A 21,059-nucleotide genomic window follows, 5' to 3' on the forward strand; every position below is an offset into this window, starting at 1 on the left:
TATTCTGTAATATTTCCACAACCAGTTGGTGTGAGCACATGGCACCTTCAAAGCTCTTCTAGCAAGGCATCTAAGCATGAATAATGTGTGAGTCTTGTTCTGCTTTATTTACTTATATTTTTTAAATTGAGATCTACACACTACAAGGCTATTTATGTGCATTAAATCCTTTGGGTTTAACCCCACAATAAACCAGACCTTTGTGAAGACATCCGTGGAACAAATATCTCATCTACAATTTTGAACTTTGTACAGGGGAAGAGTTATTGAAGTGACATCCTCTGGATTAGCCAGTGCTCACAAAGCAGGGTCAGTCCATGGATGAAACATCTCTAAGAAGTGATGAGACCCTACAGAAATCATCCCTGGCACTACAGCAAGAGCCTACCTACTCGTAGGGCATGTGTTTGCTGCTTGGTAAGCCCAGCTTTCCAGGGGGATATACCATAATCAAAACTGTGGTTATTAGAAATAAGGTTTGCAGGACAACAGAGGATTCCAGGGGTTTATCTGGCAATATAAATAAATACAAAATGTATTAATTGAATTTTACATTGCTCAACCCAAAATTTCATTCTGTTCTCTTTCAGAAAATACTTAAGAGTCAGAATATGAGTTTTCTGCTCATCTGAAGTAAGGTATTTCTAAAAGTATAGTCTATCCTTGCCTCAAAATTGTGCTCTAATGTTAAGTTCAGCACTGGATCATGCAAAAAAACATATATACAGAACGCCAAGTGTGAGCAGCAAGGTCCCCCAGGTTGTTACCAGTTAAGTCTTGGTGTGGTCACATTTTTCAGCATTTTCTACTCCTCCTAGCTGTAAAGCTTTTAAGTCACACTTTGTCCCAAGCCTCCAGGAGAGGAAAAACACCACCCATGACATTTGTGATAAAGCTTAGGATGAGCTGACAGCTTCCTGTGCGCTGCTAAATCACTAGCCTTTTCCCCTCAAAGGTCCACAAGTTTTTCTTTACAATTTCCAGTACTTGACCTGACTCAGCTTAGCTTAGCTCTGGAGGGCCGAGCCAGCCATCACTGTTGCTGCATTTTCAGGAAATAAAAATTGATTAAATTAATGAAAGGACCCTACAGAATCCAAAGCCTTAGGTAAGGCCAATTCTTGCAGGATATCCAGGGCATAAAGTCAAGAGGCTGAGGATCAAAGCTTCTGATTTTGGGCTCATCACATGTATTTTTCCTAATGGCTGGTACCTTCGAGACCTGGACCAGAACTATTATTGCATTAAGTGTTGCACAGACACAAAGCAGAGAAATTAATTTAATTTTCAGATATTAATAGAAGAATTTAAGAGTGGGAGAACAGCAAAGGTAAGAGATACACACACAAGAAAGCAGCTGCAGAGCCATGAAATAAATCCACAGCTCCTGACTCCTGGATCTGTACTCTATATCATGAGCTGTGATTTCTGCCATGTACTTCCTCCTAAATGTCATTGCCACTGCAGCTCTGAAAAGCCAAGCTCCCTGGGGACAGCCTCATCTGCTCTTTAGGAGGTATGACTAAAACAGCACTGGTAGTAATACTCTAAAAGCAACCGAGGAGTTCTTGACGACATCTCTATATCTAGAAAAATCAATTATTCTTTGTCATTTTGGGACTTCAGCAAAGCATTTGACACAGGGACGAATAGAAAATTATTAATAATAAAGATTGGTATAATTATGAGTTAGTTGCCTTAAGAAGTGGACTGAAAATTGAAAATAATGGCTTGGAAGGAGGTTATCAGTGGTATTTCTCAAGCAGCATTGTAGGAGTATCTTAAGAATGAAAACACTTCAAGATCTTGACATGAAGTCTGAACAAGGTAACGCACTCTGCTGATGACAAAGTCAGAACTCATGTCAATGCAGAGATTTGGAGTATCATAAAAAGAAACAGGCAAACCTGAGGGCAAGAACTAGAGAGAAATTTAAGAGTCCACTATATAAGGTACATGTTTGGGAACAACAGCAGCTACTGATGTACACAAAAGTATCACCAGCTGGAATAGAAAGATCATTGCCTCTTAAGTGACTGTAGGATGACTTGAAGACAGTGCAACAAAACCACCAAAACAGCAAAACCTGGATATTTCTATCAGCATGCTGGCTATTTCCAGTACAGAAAGAAATCCATCCAAATAGTTGCACAAGAGACAATGTACAGTCCTGGCCACATATTCAAGAAAGCTGAATTTAAAACTCATCAGACCACAGAGCAATCAGGGTAGCAGAGGAATGGAATCTCTATCTTGCAAGAGATACAGCTTGTTTTACCTGAGCAAACCTCAAGGCTGAGATGAGGTTATGGTTTACCATAAATACATGAAGGATGAAGAGGGTCAACACTGGAGACAAGAGCTGGAGGTCAGGATCTATTGTAGTTAAATGATAATATTGATCCAACAAGGATGGGTACATACTGGTCACAGACAATCTCAGAAACGTAGACTTTTAACTGCTGAAACAATAAAAGCCTGCTGGGTAGCAGTCTCCCAGTAGGCTTTTGTACCCTTGGCAATATCTGCTTGTAAGATAGAGAATTTAATCAGTTTCTGAAAGGGATATAATAAAGGTTGAGTGAAACGAGAAGCTGGACATGAAACAGGAAGTCCCAGTCCAATGTTCCTGTGATTAGGAGAATATCAAGGAGTATTTAGAAACTGAAAGAGCGCCAGCCCATGAACATAATCACTAACAAATCAGATGACCTTTTCTATATGTTTTGTTCTTATGTACCCTATTTTCTTCTTTTTTTTTTTCTTTGTTTATAAGAAAATCGTATTAAAAAAGCTTTTTGGAACAGCTCCACGTTTTCTATTTTGTTGACAAAGTTCCTCACAAACAGCGCAGTATTCAAAACAGATTAAAACTTATGCATGCTGTGAAGGAAACTCAAGCAAAAAAGAAAAAAAGGTCAATTGTGCAATCCTGGACTAGAAAAAGAAAAGGATAAAAAAGAATCTAGGATGTGGTAGTGACTTTTGTGGTTAAAGCCCATATGGTTCCCTGATAACACATTCTTTTTAGTCTGTTTAAAGTGCTCCACAGTCTGACCAAGAGCCCATAAATACATGATGCAACATACTTAAAGAGTTTTACTTAGGAATTTTGCTCCCTCACTTCTCCATGTAATTACTCTGTTTATTACTTGTATAAAGACCTCACATCTGTTACTAGATGGCACTGAATTTCCTTTCACTGAGGTAGGTTTGGACTCTGTTCAGAGACTAGCTGCAGTGAGAGTCAGCACGAGGAGTTTGCATCCTTTTGGAAACCAGAAATGGGCACATCCAGGAGCGAGCTGAGTTGGACAGTGCTCATGGGCACTCCTTGCTGACAGCTGGCTGCATCAAAACACAAAGTGACAAGGTGCCAACCTGATCACTAATTCCATCCGAATGCTCAAGATTTTAATTTTGTGATTCACTTAAGTGGGTTTACTCTGTGGATAATATTACATACGGGTCAGGTAAATCTCCCTGTGAGCCATGACTGTTCGTCTTAGTTGAACTTGGACCTGCAATGACCCTCCTTGCCAGGTTTTGTCTAGTCCATTCTCAGGAGGTTAGGTAAGCTGAAAAAGAGCCAGAAGGAATGATCACAGCTTTATGATCACTTGTGCTCGTTACTGCAAAGGGAGCCATTTGCTGTTGCACTATCTGCTAAACTTCCCAGAAGTTTGCTGTCAAAAACTGAGTACGCTCCCCAGCATTGTCTCAAGCTCCTTCAGTACAGACACAGAAATAGTAGAGTAAAACTGTTACATCCTCGTACCAGAGCACATTCAAAGATACAGGTAAGAAAATAACGGTGTAGGTAATTAAAGCAAGCTTTTTGTTACTATTTGATCCTGTGTACTTTAAACAGGATAATCGCAGGAAGAAGAACTCCAAGAAGTCTATTGCTGCAATAGAAGAAAGCTCACAGAGAGAGATCCACAGCACAGGACTTGTACTTTTACACTGCACATAGAGCAAGCAGCATCTAGAGGTCTCAGCATGACTGTAGACAGCCCACTTTAGTACGTTCTGTATACGAACAAAATACAGTCCTTGGCTCAAAGAAGTTATGACCTAAAAAGATTGTAATTAAAAGTGGCATTATTTAATGTTCTGGAAAGTAAAAGATTTATTTTAGATACAAATAAAGCAGATCGTTGCCATAAATTTCAGAAATATCTAAACACACCCACAATTGAACTTCATTAGCTGTCTTTGCAAAAAGCAGAGTAATGCACACAGTACAGAACAAACTACTCATGTACACCAACTGGTTCTAAATTAGTTATAACCATTAAGGAAAATACACACAAATCATTGCGGACTACTCGAAGAAAACATACTTACAATCAATATACAAAACTGATCAGCAAAAATCAGCTGGTAGGCTGAAGGTCGGAGAACAACAGGAATCAGATTCTGCTGTCTGTATAAGCTGGAATATTCCCTCTGGAAATATGGTAATCAGTACTGCTCCAGTCCCTTCTCCCCTGCCCTGCATCACTAAAAATTAAAAATGTAGAACCACAGAACCCCATAATGGTTGAGGGTAGAAGGGGCCTCTGGAGGTTGCCTGGTCCAACCCTGCTGCTCAGGCAGGGCTGCCTGGAGCAGGTTGCTCAGAAGAAACAGAAAAGGTCCAGAGAAGAGTAATAATGCACGCTATTAGGGGCAAGGAAAAACTTTCAGTATAAGAGGTAAGAGAAGAACTGGTTAATTCAGAAAGATAATCAGTACATTAATAGCAGTATACAAAATGAATGATCATGGGAAGGCAAATGCCATGTAATGCAATGTTCGGATTCCTTCTTCTGCTCAGGCAAAAGGGACCTCCAAGTTTTTAAACATATTTTAGCATACGAAATGGAACTAGGTACTAATTAGTTCTCATGAAGTACCCTGAAGACCTTCACAGCATTTAGAAGGAATTACATATTTATGTGAATAATAAGAATACCCACAGCAGGGTTTTAAGAAAATTAGAGTAAGAGATAAGAGGTTTTGTCCACAGCTGTATGCGTGCAAGCCATGTGTGAGCTAGCTCCTGACCATGGAGGATAGGTAGAAAGAATAACAAACACCATCATCATCATCACCTGCGTTACTGCCAAGCCTCCAAGTGGCAGTCAGGTGCCAGAACACAGCTCTACAAGCTGGGACACTCACATGAAATCAATGCAAGGGCAAAAAAGGCAGCTGGACATTGCACCTGTAAGCATCAAGGGGTACGCTGTGAAGTATGGGGTCCATGAGCTGCGTTGCTCCAGTAGATGCTCTTAAAAACAAAAATTCAAGAATTGGTTAAGGGCTCTTAGAGATCCTCCGATACAACTGAGGTACTGGAGCCAGCAAAAAGGAGATCAGCCTGCGTAGTAAGCACTGGCCATGCCTTTCTGCATCTTCACTGAAAGCATCTGGGCACTAATAGAGATTTCTGATCCCGGCTGTTTGTGAATTGCTGTGATACTATGAGAAGACAATGACATAGCTTAGGTGAGGTCCTGCTCCTGACCTTCATGAGCAGGAGACAGAACTCTGAATATCTCCACTGGCCCTGCAGAAATGCAGAGTATCTGGGCTAGAGAAGAGCTCCCATTCTTGAAATATGGGCTTATTGCATCAGACAGTGCAGTTACAGGTCAGACTGACAAGGCTTGCTTTGCAAATGTTGCTTTCAGTTATTTTGACCTTGGCAAGAAAAAAAAAAATATCTGGAGTCTGCTGCAAGGAGTTGCCCCTCCCACAGATCTCTTTTTTATTATTAAAAAAAAAAAGGAGAGAGAGAACAAAGATACAAAAAGCACCTGAGCTCCCTGAAGAAGAAAAATAACTCATTAGGTGCTGGATCCTTCAAGAGACCAGCGGCTGGTGAGCACTTTGGGCAGACATCCTACTATTGCATTTTACTGCGTGCTCTCTGCCAAACAACTGGGATTTGCTTACAGCTGATTAGAATAGGAAGCTTGCATATTATGCATGTCTAAGAGGGAATGTGGCTTCATCTAATGCAAAATAAGAACAATGCTGTGTAGTAAGCATAAAATGGCTGCTCTTGCATTTCCTGAAGACATACAGCGATGACCCCGAGTCGAACCACTTGAACTTTCAGATAATAAAACGATCTTGCTTGTGCCTAAGTTGTAAAGCGAACTTTGCTGAATGCCTTTGCAGAAGTGCCTGTGCTCACAGATCTCACAGCCCTTCACGAGCTTGAACAGAAAATAAAGATCCAAAAAAAAATTCCCTTCCTAGGTCTCAAAGGACTTAATGAAGTTAAACCTCCCACTGCGACTTGCTGACTAACAAACACCTTATAATAGAATAGAAGGAGCTGGAAAGTAATGCAAAGAAGTCACTCGACGTTTCCCTCTCCGCTGAGATCAAGTATATCAGAACAATCCTGACAGGTTTTTAGCTAATATGCTCCTCAGAAAGACTCCATAATTTCTGCGGATAACCTTAGTGCTCAACCATCCTTAAAGACAGAAAGTTTTTCTTAATGCCGAACACAAATCTTCCTTGGTAGCCTGAAGGTTACAGGCTTTTAGCTTCTTGCTCGTACCTTTGTTTGCTCTGGTGCAGCCTCCCAAACAGGCACCAGGTATTTTACAGTCGAGAACGGAGTCAGAGAAAGGTTCAATGACATCCGAGGGGCACCTCGCTCGCTCCAACAAACCCAAGGAAAAGGAGCAGAATTTCCGAGCCAACTGGTGGACGTCGTTACATTGATGAGAAACTGATGGTCTGGTTTTAACAATATACGAGCCTAATGGAAGAGACCGAAAGACATTACTTCCTGCTCTGTTGTCAGCCTGAAGAGGGAAAAACACAATGAATCCCAAACTTAAATCTCCTCCAAAGCCTTGCACAGGAAACTTAGATCCCCTATGGGGCCGGTATTAAGGTTCTGCTAGAAGACATAACTAAGAGTAATGGGATGAAATTAACTAAGAAAATTTCCTAACTGAATTTCAGGAGCTAATAGAGCTCTCATTTTCCCCGGGGAAGCTGTGGAAGCCCCAGCGCTGGGGAGAGCAGCAGTAATAGCGCTTTCACAATCGGAAGAATTTCTAATAAGGCATGTCAGCCCTGATAGCGCTCAGCGCCAGAACCATGCACAGGGCTCCGCTGGCCCAGCCCAGCGCCGCCGGGCTGGGACCACAGCAGAAGTTGCTCCTTCAGGAGGACAGGCGAGGCTAAATGTCCTGCAAGTGACCGTGCAGCTGATGGAAACACAGCAGTGGTTTGGGCACAAAGATGACTTTCGTAGCCAGCTTGGGCCCACTGTGAAGAAGGAACAAGACTCCAGCCTGGTTGAATCAGACAAGAAGTTTGGCAGCGACACCAGGGTAATCACAGAGCTGTAGGGGTTGGAAGGGACCTCCAGAGACCATCGGGTCCAGCCCCCTCCCAAAGCAGTTCCTTAGAGCCTGCTGCCCAGGGAGGCGTCCAGATGGGCCTTGAATATCCCCAGAGACCCCAAAACCTCCCTGGGCAGCCCGTCCCAGTGCTCTGGCACTCTCACCGTGAAGAAGTTCTTTCGCGTGTTGGTGCGGAACTGCCTGGGCTCCATTTTGTGGCCATGGCCCCTTGTCCTGTCCCCACAAACACTGAAAAGAGGTTGGCCAAATCCCTCTGTCTCCCACGCTTCAGTTATTTATAAGTATTGCTAAGATCCCCTCTCAGTCTTCTCTTCTCCAGGCTGACCAGCCCCAAGTCTCTCAGCCTTTCCTCACAGGGAAGATGCTCCAGGCCTCGTATCATCTTTGTGGCCTTCCACAGGACTCCTTCCAGAAGATCTAAACCTTAGGATACATCTTCAACGATGCCAGCACAACTGCTGGGATGACCACGCTTTTAACCAACTCATCCAAGTCCAACCAGACAAAACCGGAACAAAATACAGGCAAGCAAACCACCACCACCAATAATCACCGAAAATGTGTACATCTCCCTGTCAAGCTTTCCCTTTCCTGCTCTCTCCGTCGTACATTCCTGTCATTTGCCCTGAGCCAGTTCTGGCGTGCCCCCATTGCATGGCAAGCTGAATCAATTCACTGAAATGAGGGGAAAAAAATATATATATTTTTTTCCGAACTGAGCTGAATTGGCTGGTATTTCCATCAGGCAAGAAGTGTATCTGGCACAATGCAGGGTGGCAGCAGTAGGGAAACTGAGGAGGAGGAATCGAGAAGGGTGATGAGACAGGATAACACATAAAGGATGAGATGGTGACAAACTGTTAATTCAGCTCAGCTCTATCACGAAACGATACCCTCCGTATCTTGGGAAATCTAAACCCATTTCTCTTATGAATAAAGTTGCCGTGGCTCACAAAGCCAAGTGGAGCACCCGACTCCGTTTTGCCACCTGTGAAATGGGGATAATAGGGATCGGTATCATTTAGTCCTATTTAACCTAAATATTTCTTTACATCTTTGCTTTGAGAGGAATGGAAAGTGTTACAATAAAAATACAGACACACAAACCAAAACGACCCTCACTAGAAAAGTCCCTCCTCTCTAGACAAATTGAAATATTTTCAACTAATGAATTACTCATTTTGTTTAGAGCAGAATTTATAGTTATTTTAATGCAGTATTTGGATGAAGCATATACTTAAACAACATTCAAGCCCTCCCCCCATCAGTCTTCACTGGTACTCAGCAAGAGTGCCTCAAAACGGGTGTAGCCATTGATTCTGCTGCCAATCTTAGACGTTTTTTTAGCAACAATTTGCCTGAAAAAGAAGATAAACCTCAACTGCAACATACAATTACAGGAGAAGCACAAATAACTTAAAGAAGGAGAAAAAAAAAAGATAGACAACACAGCTTCATTAAAAAAAAAAAAAGAAAAAAAACCCTAAGGGGATTTTCAATTTCATAGTTCTAACGAGAAGGGTTGAAAAGAGGTAAAGCAGAGGGAGAAAAAAAAATCTTTGGGACAAGATGTAACAAAGGAGAACACGAAATTGAACCAGCACCAGACTTTCAAGTTTAACCTCCGGTTTCAATGGAAAGGACTGTCGTCGTCGTAGCTCTATTCCCCAAGGAGGGTAAGCCACACAACAACATCAGCGCTCACAAAACTCAGCATATTTCATGAGGAGGAGGCTCAAGAAGAGAACAGGTCAAGGTTGATATCACTAGCACAGCAGCAAGAGGGAGCTTGCACTGCAGTTGTCTGAACCACACCTAGTCTGCAGTTAAATATAGAACTTTACTTTCTGGAACTATTGCTCCTCTTAACCTTCAGAGCATAAATATTCGGAGCGATATTAAAAAAAAAAAATAGAAAGGAAAGGGAGAAAGAGACTTTCTGAATCTATTGTCCGAAATCTAAGCCTAGCGACTAATAAACCATCCTGGGAGAATTTCCAAAAAAGCAGTAAAGATTGCAGAATTGAATTACAGAAACCACAAGCAGCGTTCTGGAAATCTAGTATAAACCAATTAGTTTCTTTAATACACATACCCTACACACGGACACTTATGCACACCAGACATTTAAATACATGTGGTGGCCCTCACTATAATTTTAATTACATCAGGTTGGCACCGACGTAGTAATTAATTGCATTGGAATTAGTGTTGATTTGCATCTTTACAAACAGAGGAGCCCTCAACCTTCAACCCTCACCCTTCTCATGAAGTTCGTGGACCAAATCCTGAGCAGTGCTGTGCATTTTCAGTTGGAGAGCCTGCTGGAAGTGAATCTCTCTCATTTTTGCAATCACATTCAGATTCTTCCCTTGAAGTGCTCTCAGCTGCTATGACACACTGACTTCTACCAACTGCATTTCATACCAACTGATTCCAAGTCAAAAGCGCATCCCACAATTAACTCACAGAGCAGCCCGAGACTTTGATCCTCATCCAAAAACTGCTTATACAGCTTCACAGCCACGTTTTACAAGTTTACGGGAAAAAGGAGTTCTGCATCACCTACACAGGAGTTTCCATTGATGTCCAGACTCAGCCCTCCTTCCTTTAGGCACCTAGCTAAATCATCAAAATTAGGTGTCATTGCAGAAGGCTCCTTTCTCGTAGGTAGAAGGGCTCACATACCCCTCCCGAGTTGCAGCAGCGTGTTGGAATTAACTTCTAGATCCCTGCTGAATAGCAGGAGAGCCCGGATGAACAAGCACTTTGCTGAGATATCCCCAAAAGAAGCTGAGAATGAGGTGCCTAAATCCCTGCACACACCAAAAGCACGTTGAGATGCTGCAGGACATTCAAACACAACACGAAACACATTTAATTAAGGACTGTAGTCCATCAAACAGAGTACAATGCCTCCACTCCCAGTCAAAACCTAATCCTGTAGAGGAAAACACAAATTACCAGCTGGCACCAGATCACACGCAATGCCAAAAACTGTTTTTAGGGGCCAGGTGTTGCTTCCTGACCCTATGGTACCAAGCAAACCTGATCCGCTCGAGACATCCACGGGTCTGGTTACCTCCAGCCTGGCCGGGGCTCTGAGGCGTGTTACTGGAGGACTCTGGTGACTTGTAAGTGAAATTAGCTTCTCCCCAGGGCTCCCACGAGAGCGTTTTCCTCCCACTGCTTCAAAACTTGTCACATAAAAGAGCTCATCCTTACGGCTCCGCCAGGCCTATTAAAGTCGCACAGTTAAGCAACCATATTCCCCCACTTGCTTTATGGTGTAGTTTTATTGCCATACAAAGCTTTTACCACGGCCCAAGTTTACTGTATTCTTGCCTCCAGTAAAACTCTCGGCCATGCTTTCCAGAACCTACCCAGGAGGTTGTGAAACGCTCTGCCTGCGGTGACCTCTCAAGGGCTTGGCAAATGATGATTAAAGCCAGGATTAAGGCAACGTGGCAGAAGTCTCCACATAACCACAGAATAAGAGACCTCCGGCAGTAAATACCTGACAGAGCACGAGACAAGATGCAGGGAACAAAACCAAGAGTTGCTAAAAGAAGAAAGACGGCGACGAAAAATTAGATCAGGTGATTATGTATCTGCATACAGTACTTGATTTCCGATGTCAACACCGACTTGCTTCTTTTAATACACAAACCCAAACCCTTCTGACAGACACGTACCAAACCAGTACAGGTTGTCTGAGTTGGAGTGGCACAGCAGAGACGGGCTTTGGGAGAGATCTGGAGGAGGAAAGAGCACTGCTTGCTTGCTTGCTTAGCTTTCTCTTTCTGCTCTGTGTTTCCACAGCACCTAGCACAAAGAGTCTAGGGCAGTATCACGATGCAAACAGCAAACAGGAGTAGTAATTGCAGCTTAGGGCAGGCAGAAACCAAGGAGAAAAGCACCTGTGCCCAAGACAGTTTTAATTCTACTTCAGAGCAACCAAATATTTCACACGCACGGGGTTAACAAGAAGATGGCACTGTCCAAAAGGTACACATCTTTGTCAACCTACCTCCTGCAGTCATACAAGCAGTTCGAAGTCCTAGCCATCGGGCTACACTGCACATCATCCTGCCCACGCAGAGGGGAACACCAGACAAATGCAGACCCCTGTTCTACCAGGGCATTGCATTAGCTGGGTCTAATAAAGCACAACAATTTTTAAACATTTACATTATTTTCTCTGGGGCAGCGTTCAGCCAAAGCTGAAAACGTTGCAGTGCCGGGATAGAATATGGAACAAACACTTTTAGTTACTGGCCTCAGCCCTGCAAAACCCCTGTGATGGCCTGTGGCATCCCAGAAGTATGCTCAAGTTGTGTGTCAAAAGGTTCGGGTCCCTGAGGGAGCTCCATATTTTAGTATGTCAAAAAGAGACACCCCCCTGCTCCTCAACAGCTCAAAAGACCCTCGTGCAAGCAAGAAGGAGCAGTAGTACAGAAATGGCAGAAGCACACTCTTAAAATCTGATGGCCAAGGACTCTGGAGCTGCAAACTAGGGAGTACAGCGCACACGAAGCATCATCTGGTGCTGTCAGGGAAAGGAGGTTCCTCACGCTCCTGGAGGGGAGAAAACTCCTCCCAGCCACTTAGCCTTTAACAGGAATAAGCATTCATCCCTAAACTACGTTTGAGTTCACTAGCCCTTTCTTATTATGTGATATTATCCACAAAAGAGAGATTACTGTAAGCAGAGGGAAAGGAAAAGCACGTTGGCAGCCAGGAGTCCGGGCTCAGAGTGCTTCGTCTCTGCAGGACTGAAGAGCTGGGAGCTCTAATGATCACCTGCTACTCTGCATATGTGTTTGAAAGATCCACTTTGCTCTGTACTGTTCCCAGCTCACGTAAAAGGGTTGTAAGAGCCTTTTTGGAGAGGGAATCTATTGCTTCTTAAGCAAAGTTCTGCATCCTGAACAATTACAGTGCTGCTGAAACGCCACTCTCAAATATAAGATCACTCAATACGTTAGCAGGATAAAGCAGAGATTGGGAAGGAGAAATGTAAAGAGTGTGCAGAACCCCACCAAGACAGAGCCTGGAGTAGACTGGACGGAAAGGCAGAGCAGCTTAGCAGCTACAGAATATGAGATAGTGTCCAGAGGGGTACATCACTTTTTTTTAAGCAACAAAAAGTCTGAAATAGCTCCTCCTACTCTGCCATACAGAATACCGTGATTAACATTGTCATTGACAAATGTGATCACATCCATGAAAACGAAGCTAGCAGGAAAAAGGCTTTCAAATGCCCGTGTGCAGAACCCCGCAGCAACCTACCTTTCCATAACAGCCAGGCACTCCTTCCTCCACGTGAACCGACTGCCTCGCCGTAGTCTGAAGGTCCCCGAGGTAGCTGTGACTGGGGGAGGCGTCTGTCTCCATTCTGGCTCTTCTATTGGGATAGGAGCGGGTCTCATGCTTAACGTAGCCCCTACGAATAATAAACACTGCGTTTCCCAGTGCTCTAAAGATCAGGCCCATTCTCTCACTCCTGCTCACGAAAAAAAAAAGACCAGACAGACGATGAAACCATTCAAACTACAAATGTAAAGCATCATCAAACAAAGACACCTTAAAGACACACAAAGCTGAAGTTCCCGTCCCCAACCTCCAAGCCAGAGAGCAATAAGGTGACCATGGATATCTAAGGGAGACGTAACAGCTCGTCCTCTTTGCTGACAGCCACTCTGGAAATGCTCTTCTGTCTTCATCAAGAGGGAAAGTGTCGTAAAGAAGGGGTGAGCCATGCCTCAGCTGGGCTTTATTCAGGCTGTGCTTTTTTTGGCCCCAAAATGGGAAACAGCAGGTTTCTGTTTAACTGTCCGGACATCTCAGGAAGCAAAGGGTAAATTTATAGCAAAGGTATTTCGATGTATCCAAAGAGCTGAGTAAATACTTAAAATAGCTCCGCCGATAGAAGCATGCTCTGTGACCTGTGCAAATAAGGGCTCCTGAGTGCCAGGCTGCCTGGAAAAGTCACTGAAAGCAGATTAACATCACACCTCTCCTCTTCTGTCCCCTTTCTATGGATATATTTCTCCTTTCCAGAAGCCTGAGCTGGAAAGCATCGAGTGGGAGACAGGACTCGACAGTGCCTTCAGGAAAGGAAGGCCCTCTGAAACTCACCCCTGATTCCTTCCACAACAGGCTCTCTGATAATAAATCAAGACAAACCAAGACACTCTGGGGGAACAAACTTTCATATATCCCGTGGTGAGGATGGGAAGCTGGTACGGGACGTGAACCAGGGTATGTCCTGCACGACTTGCGCTCACTGACTACACCCCTAGGGGGAAGAAACAGCTGCTCCTCTAAGCAAAAATCAATATTAAAATGTCACATAAACAGCTAAATCATCGCCCATACCCAATAAGCACAACTGGAATTCAGGTGTTGAAGCAACCTGGCAGGGCTGAGACAGACCCCTGGGCCCACAGCCTCAGGATGGATAGGATTTAACCATAAAACCATCCCGTGTTAGGGAAACACCGCAGCTCGCTTCATTTCTAGCAGGGTAAAAGGGGTTAAGGGAATTTAGAGCTTATCCAATAAACGAATTCCTAAGGTTAAAAAGCAAGGAATTAGCGATTTCTGCATTTGGCTGCGTTCCTTTCCAGACATGCACGGTGAACGTTTTCCCTTCTGCCAGGGGCTCGCATCTGTTTTAGGCAGCGGAGTCCAGAAACATTTCAAAACTTTCCCCTGGAGCAGGCTGTAGGAAGTGAATCCCACAACCCCTGCCTTGCCTTCACGAGGGACAGTGATTCTGAATTCCCAGCTACACAGCCCGCACAGTATCGCTTGGTTTTACTGACACGTTAAATACTTCCCATACTGTCAATTTATTGGGAATTTATTAAATTTATTAAACGGGGCCATTTCAAGGAAAGTTCCTTATCTATTCTTTCTAGTATTTGCACAGTTTGGGTCAGCATCTGGCTGCTAGGTTTTAAATACACATCCAAAATTTTAAAAATGTCATTATTTATTTCTTTAAGAGTCTAGGAGAACAGGAAAAGGAATTAGCTTTCCCTGCACTGTCTTAGCAGAGGACTGTCCCCACCTACAAATTTTATTTTTATGCTCTAAAGAAAAAGGAAGAATATGGAAATATCAGGGATGCTTAACATAAAGATAAGGGTAATTATATTAAATGTCTGAGATTTTGCAGACAAAGGCTGTAAAAACACCTGCATTTAAAGCACCAGTTTACTCCTGCGGCTATGGTTCACTTACCGAAGATTTTTTATTTTTATTTAGTAGCCTTCCCAGATCCATTTCCCTATTTCTCTTTTCCAAGGGGTACCATCAACAGCAGCAGCAGCTAAGAGAACAGTATGCTGCGAATGCCAAATACACACCACTGGCTTTACACACACAGGACAGAAGCATCTGAATGCACACAGAGGCACGAGATGTGCTCAGATCTGTCTGGGAGAGGTGGAAGTGGTCGACACGTGCACTGCTGCCACATTTTCTAAGTCAACTCCAGAGTTTTTCTTCATTTCCTTCAACCCAGGGACCACTCTGGGCTCCCATTTACTCTGCTCTTCCAAAGCTTCATGGCAACCCTCGCTCCGCCCAGCTTCTTTCCAACTTAATAAGTTGCATCCTAGCTGCCAGTGCAGATTATTTTGATTATTTTTTTACACAATCCCCTCAAAGAGCTTTTAAGAAGTGCAACTTTTCCGCAGAGCAAGCAGAGCAAATGCGGTATGAAATCTGTCTCAGTGTACGCATCAAAAAGCAAGAATCTGTACGGGGTGTAGAGGTGAACCGGCTGGGAAGAACGCATTTTGTAGAGAAAAAGGCAAAGTGCCCTCTCTTACTGTCTGCCATCGCTGAGTACTTTTTGTAACAGCACAGCGCTAGCTCTATAATGAAAATCCTCGTGGCAAAGGCCTTCCTTTTCTTAGCACACCCCAGACACCATCCTGGAGAGTGCTGCTCTCAAAGCATCCCATCCAGTTGCTCCACGTCCCATGGAGGCCCCACAATTTGGGGGTGATGCACAGAAAGGCTGGAGCCAGCCTCGAGCCTTCTCCACGAAGCCATTCGGCAGCGAGCCTTTGCAGCAAGAACCTACCGTGTATTACCCCGCTAAGAAGAGATGTCACACGTTATTTTTAGCCAGACTGACCTGTGACCGCGTGCTAAACACCTTTCAGTCACTACTGAGCCAGGCTGGGTTGGGATCAGCAGCCTGCACGGCAAAACGCTCCCTACCCAGCTCATTGCCTGGACGGAAAGGATCACAGCAGGGACGATTTTCTCTGAAGCTCTGTAAAATAGTAAATCACTAACAATACCTTGCCAGCACAAATCTCGTGGGATATCCAGCCCTGTGGTGTTTTTTTTTTCTTATGCTTTTCTTTTATAGCTAAACAAGAGCTGCTGTGGGAATAGCAGAAGAGATGCTACATCTTGATAAGCGCTACCTTTCTTTTTTTTCCCCTTTTGCTCAAGGAGAAGAAGCACAGGGGTTTCCTCCAAGGTGACCACAGCTGCCTCCCTGTTAGGGAGGACTGGCAGAAATCTAACATCCAGCCTAACTGGAAGCAGGCCACATCCATCTGCAACTCCAACCCCTCACTTCTAGGTGCCAGCTCCAGTTTGCAGTGCACGGAGGCAGGAGAAATGCTGCAGTTACTCCACAGGAAACTTTCCACGTTGCCCTAGACCCAGCTCCAGCCAAACCGATCGGGCTAACTACCAGCATGAAAAGAAATATTTATTTACTTAAAAGACAGGAGCTCGGAAAAAATCATCAGAACACTACAGGACTCCATGCAGTCCTACGCTGGCTTCTGAAATAAATCCTATTTATCCACTGCCAAAATGCTCCCGGTCCTCTATGAAACACGAGAGATGTGGTGCCTGTCCAAAAAATGCCCGATCTAAATGAAAAGTATCCCCGTTAATTGGATTTAAGATCTTTCAAGCACTAGCATTTAGCGTTGACTTCTTCCCCTCGAGACAAAAACGCCTTTCACCCTAACTGGCAACTCTTTCCAGAAAAAAAGTACGGTCACTGGTACATGGGAATTTGCAGCACTGCTGTTAACTTTGACATTACTCCTACCAGGAAAACACTGATCGAGACATTTTTGAGTTCTGCCTACAGCAGGAAGGTTTTTTCTTTCCTGATCCATGAGACTCGGTCCCTTTTGCACTGTTCTGACCTGCTGTTGTCACCAAAGATACGAGAAATACAGGAACTATCCGTGCAAACAAGCAACTAAAAGCAAGAAAACAACAAAGAGCATTTTCAAGAGGCCAAAGCAAGCTGGCAAATAATGGAATTGGTGGAATTGCTGAGTCCTTTCTGCACAGGAGCAGCATCTAGCAACGTCTGAACAGCAGACCTCAAAATCACCCCAAAGCTCGGCAACATGAAGTCCTTCAGTGGATGATTTAAAAGCGTTATGCGCCACCGTCACGTATTTGAAAAGAGAAAATGAAAATCTCTTTTGATGCATTTAGAAGTTATTTTTTGTCCCGTGTATTATTAGATATTCCTGGCTCGGTGCAGGAGAAGGCAGCCCCTGCTGTGAGGACCTTACAGGCAAGTCACGCACAAGAAGCAGCCTCATCTTTACCTAGCAGAGGGGAGAGCGAGGTGCAAATGGGAAATCGTTTGCTAAAAGTTGTACAGAAAGCTAGCAGAGCCCAGGAAAGACCACAGGTCTGCCAAGGGATCTCCAGTCCTTTCCTCATAAAACAATTCTTCCTTCGCAGTTCACGAATTGGTTGTATCTGGTGTCCTGGTCCTGCAAACTTGTTTCAGTTGTAAGTTTTCTTTCATTTGCTACAGAAATGAATTGTCAGAAAATGGACTTGGTCTGAAGGCCCCCAGTGTCCAAAACAAGGATTAAACAAATGAGGGAACTAGAAGTTCCCAAAAACCTCCCTTTGCCCTTGGGTAACTCAGACACGACGTGCTCCTGAGTGATTCCGGTTCTCCAGCACAAAGGAGAAGGACTGAGGTTTTACTCCCACCAGCAGGAATCAGAAAAGATGGGATATGAGACCAGAAAACCGAATGTCTTGGTACTTACTGCTGAGTAAGTCAGCAACTAGAAAAAAGTCATGCGGCTCACTTAATGACTGAAGTTTTTATCAGAGGAGGGCAGTCTTTTGCAGGGAGTGACGAGCCCTGCAACAACCATTTCCCTTCTTTGTGACTCCAACAATTTTCTCATTTTCTGGTTCTAAAGAAGGCGACCAGAAGAAAGAACAGCCAGTCTAGGCTAGGAATTTAGGATACTGCAACTATCACCCAAAATTTAGGCTCAAAATTGGTTCTACAGCAGTAATTTAAGTCCAGGACTCTTTGGACAAGGTTGGTCTCTTCCACAGCACACTGCATACACTTGCACATCTGCATGCTAATTGCACGCTCTTGGCTGGCCAGCCTGACCTGCAATATAGTAGATGGCGATAATTTAAGGAAGTGGATTAACCCGAAATAAATAAATAAATACAATCACATTTCCCTCAACTAGATTTCACCAACAGCTACAGGAAAACCAAGCCTCCCCACCCTTACCTCAGCTTCTAAAAATAAACCAAATGCTGTTTGGTTCTGAAGGGAATTTAAATGCATCCCAATAATCCCTTGGCATAGGCAGAGGAGACATTCTGCCTTTTACACTTCTTGAAAATGCTGTCTGGTACCTCTGCCTTGAAAAAAAAGGTTAAACTCAAATAACCACTCTTCAAGAAATTTTCCCATGTGTGCACGAAGAAAAGTGAACCAAGACCTCAGCGACACAGTGGATGAGACAAGTAGAGGTTCGTGTCGATTTGTCTCAATTGAAGCTGCAAACCTCAGCGTCGCTAGTTTTCCTTCCTCAGATGCTTCTCAAGATTGAAAGGACAAACAAGACGTGAGCTTGTGGATAAAGGGAGAGAAAGAAGGCTAGGAGGGAGAAGTAAAGACTTTAGTGCTAATTTTGTGCTAAGGATTCTCTTTTCCCAACACAGAATACCAGAACGCTACTCCTTAAACAGCTCCAAACAATACTCGAATGAAAAATTCATGAAAAATCCATGAATGAATGAATGAAAAACCCATGCAGCAGTTTTCATTGCTGGGAGAGGAAATTTAATATTTTTTTCCCCTAAAATAGACCATCTGAAGAAACCTCCAGTGTTATCCACTACTTTGGAGGTGTTATCTTCCATCAGAGGGAAATGGCTGAGAGTTACTTCATGGGGTACGACACGAGGCTTACAAAGATGCTGGTAGTGAAAGGTTTCCAGGACTTTTGCTGCTCCTTGGTATCAAAGTTTCGAGCACTGTGGAAATCAAGGCTCCTTAGCCATCCCTGCAGCTTGTCAGCACTTCACAACCCTTGGCACATTCATCCCTTACAGCATTTTCTAGATGCTTAACAGAAAGGACAGGCTTGGCTCTGGCTTTGAACCCACCCAACTTTAAGCTAGAGTATTCTCAGGCCAATTGACAGCTGGAGCCTCTTGATTTACAGCTCACACACAAAGCAGAAGTCTTGAGGATCTGTTTTCACTGGAATTCTTCTTAACAGAGCTCTGGATATTGAAGCCAAATTCACATTAGAGAGGCTAAGTCTTAAATTCCTTAAAACAATTACAGTTAATTTAATCATGCCATTGTTTAAGGAAAATTAAATGTAAATATTTGGATCTTCACAATAAAACCATTAAAGGGAATAATAAGAATCGTGGTCAAACAAAATCTATGGAGAAAAACAATGCAAGGAAATTAATTCAACTGATTTTGAAGATTGTTGGTGTGCCACAGACAATGCAGAGCTTTATTTCTCGTTATAGATTTAAGATGTATGTTGAGATTCGGAGAAGCAGGTGGGATTTGAGAGAGACATCTCCAGCTATCAACGCATCCCATCCACGAGCTTGACCTACAACCCCAGAGAGCTGTCCATGGCTTGGTTTTAGGTCAACTGCTGCAAGCAAAGCTCAGATTTATTCCTAAGAAGCAAACTGGTCAGAGGGAAGACCTCGTCAGTACACCACCAAGTAAATGATCAGTAATAATCTAAACCAGTGACAAAAGGCACTTTTTTTTTTTTTTCTCTCCATAAACAGAACAGCAGGAGCTGTTTAGGGTGAATTTGTTTACCAGGATTTGTCTTCTCAAGCTGGTACCATCTGTAAAATGCCCTTTTCTTTTGTTCACTCAGGTCCGACCCCTGCTGCAACAGCCAATGGGAGATCCGGCTCTGACTGATACCTGGAGGAAACAAAAACACAAGGAGGAAGAGAAAACTTGGTCTTTGAAAAATATTTAAAGTGGTTTATGTATTGACAAAAGGTGTTGTCTTACAAAGCCTAGAAATTCAATGTTAATGGCTCGATCACAGAAAAAGTAGAGTTCAAGCTTCTTCCCCCATCCCTCACTGCTTCAACTTCTCCCTTTTTGCTATTTTCAGCCCCACTCGAGATTCACCCCGGGCTCAGCACAGTCAGCCTCCAGGCAAGTGGGGCACAAACTGGGAAGCCGAATCTGCTGACACTGAATTGGCCAATTCTCAACCACAGCTTCCCTGGTTCAAAAAGTTCTTCATCTGTGAACCGGGAATAAGTCCCTCACCCACTGTTACACACCGGGAATGATCCCGGGGAGACTTTTATCATTCGGTGCTAGAATAAGAAGGGAGATAAATGCACAAACGGTTTATGTGATATGGATCAAATCACCCCAGAAATGCAGCAAGACAGCTAGCAGCTGCTACAACAGCCAGGAAACAAAAGAAAAAGGATTCAAACCCTACATATCCAGGCAGGATTAGGGACAAAAAGTTCCAGAATCTTTAAAATAAGACTTCTAAGAAAATAGTTAAAAGGGGAAGAAACCTAGAAGTTAGTGCCATTGTTTCCAAAGCATGCCACCAAATGAAAGATCAATGCAGAAAGGGACATTTCATGATGAGAAGAAGAGGAACCAAATAAAGCAAGAGGTTTAAAGGTGTGCTGGGAGGGGAACCGTGTGTTCACTTGAAAATTATTTGCTGAATAACTGCAGTGATATCCCTGGCAGTAAGGCTCCCCGTGCTTCCACCAGGCTCCTCAGCTCTCAGGAAGGGTTAGCAACATCTAAACTCTCCCGAGAATTCAACTTTTAGGAGGTGCTCCCAATAACAATATATTGCTGAGCACCACCTGTGCCGACACCTGCTTGGTGCCAGCGCTGAGGCAGGTAGAAGGCTGCTTTTCAGGCAGAAATCAATCCGCCTCTCCCCTCCTGAGATGCGCCAAGGTTTTATTAATCATAATATGATTATGAGATCTTTCTCATAATCATATTTAACTCATGAAAAACAACCCCCTGTAGCTTTACTGCTTCTAATAAAGGGTTTTTACTACGCTTTCTTTGCACCAAATGTAGAATTTAGTTAACGGGAGAATGATTTAACTCAAACCTCAGGTGCCGTATTCACGTGGGTTTACTCCAACCAGATTTCCACAATCACGGGGCTTTATGCTCTTAACTGCTCCTTGTTACAGCGAATCCCAGAGCCTCTGAAGTTTTAATTGTCCCGTGGAAAAGGGATAGGCATTTTCTGAGCACAGAAACTGATTGCTAATCAGCAGAACTCTGCCCACGAACATACCGTGGCTTGGTTTGGTTTCCTGTACGTGTAGTGATGGTCTCAG

At 43.6% G+C, this 21,059-nt stretch overlaps 1 protein-coding gene across 20 annotated transcripts in view; it reads right to left on the reverse strand.

Moving 5' to 3' along the window:
- HMBOX1 (homeobox containing 1) overlaps positions 1–21,059 on the reverse strand; it is a 115,626-nt gene that overhangs the window by 30,164 nt on the left and 64,403 nt on the right. For all 20 annotated transcript variants that reach the window (XM_084513298.1, XM_084513294.1, XM_084513305.1 and 17 more), the window contains exons 5-6: positions 19,525–19,635; positions 12,678–12,831 (exon numbers count right to left, since the gene is read on the reverse strand). In XM_084513298.1, the coding sequence (XP_084369424.1) occupies positions 12,678–12,831; positions 19,525–19,635 (265 nt within the window). The remainder of the gene's footprint in view (positions 1–12,677; positions 12,832–19,524; positions 19,636–21,059) is intronic.

The sequence above is a fragment of the Aythya ferina genome (assembly GCF_964211825.1).
Source record: "Aythya ferina genome assembly, chromosome: 3".
Lineage (NCBI taxonomy): Eukaryota > Metazoa > Chordata > Aves > Anseriformes > Anatidae > Aythya > Aythya ferina.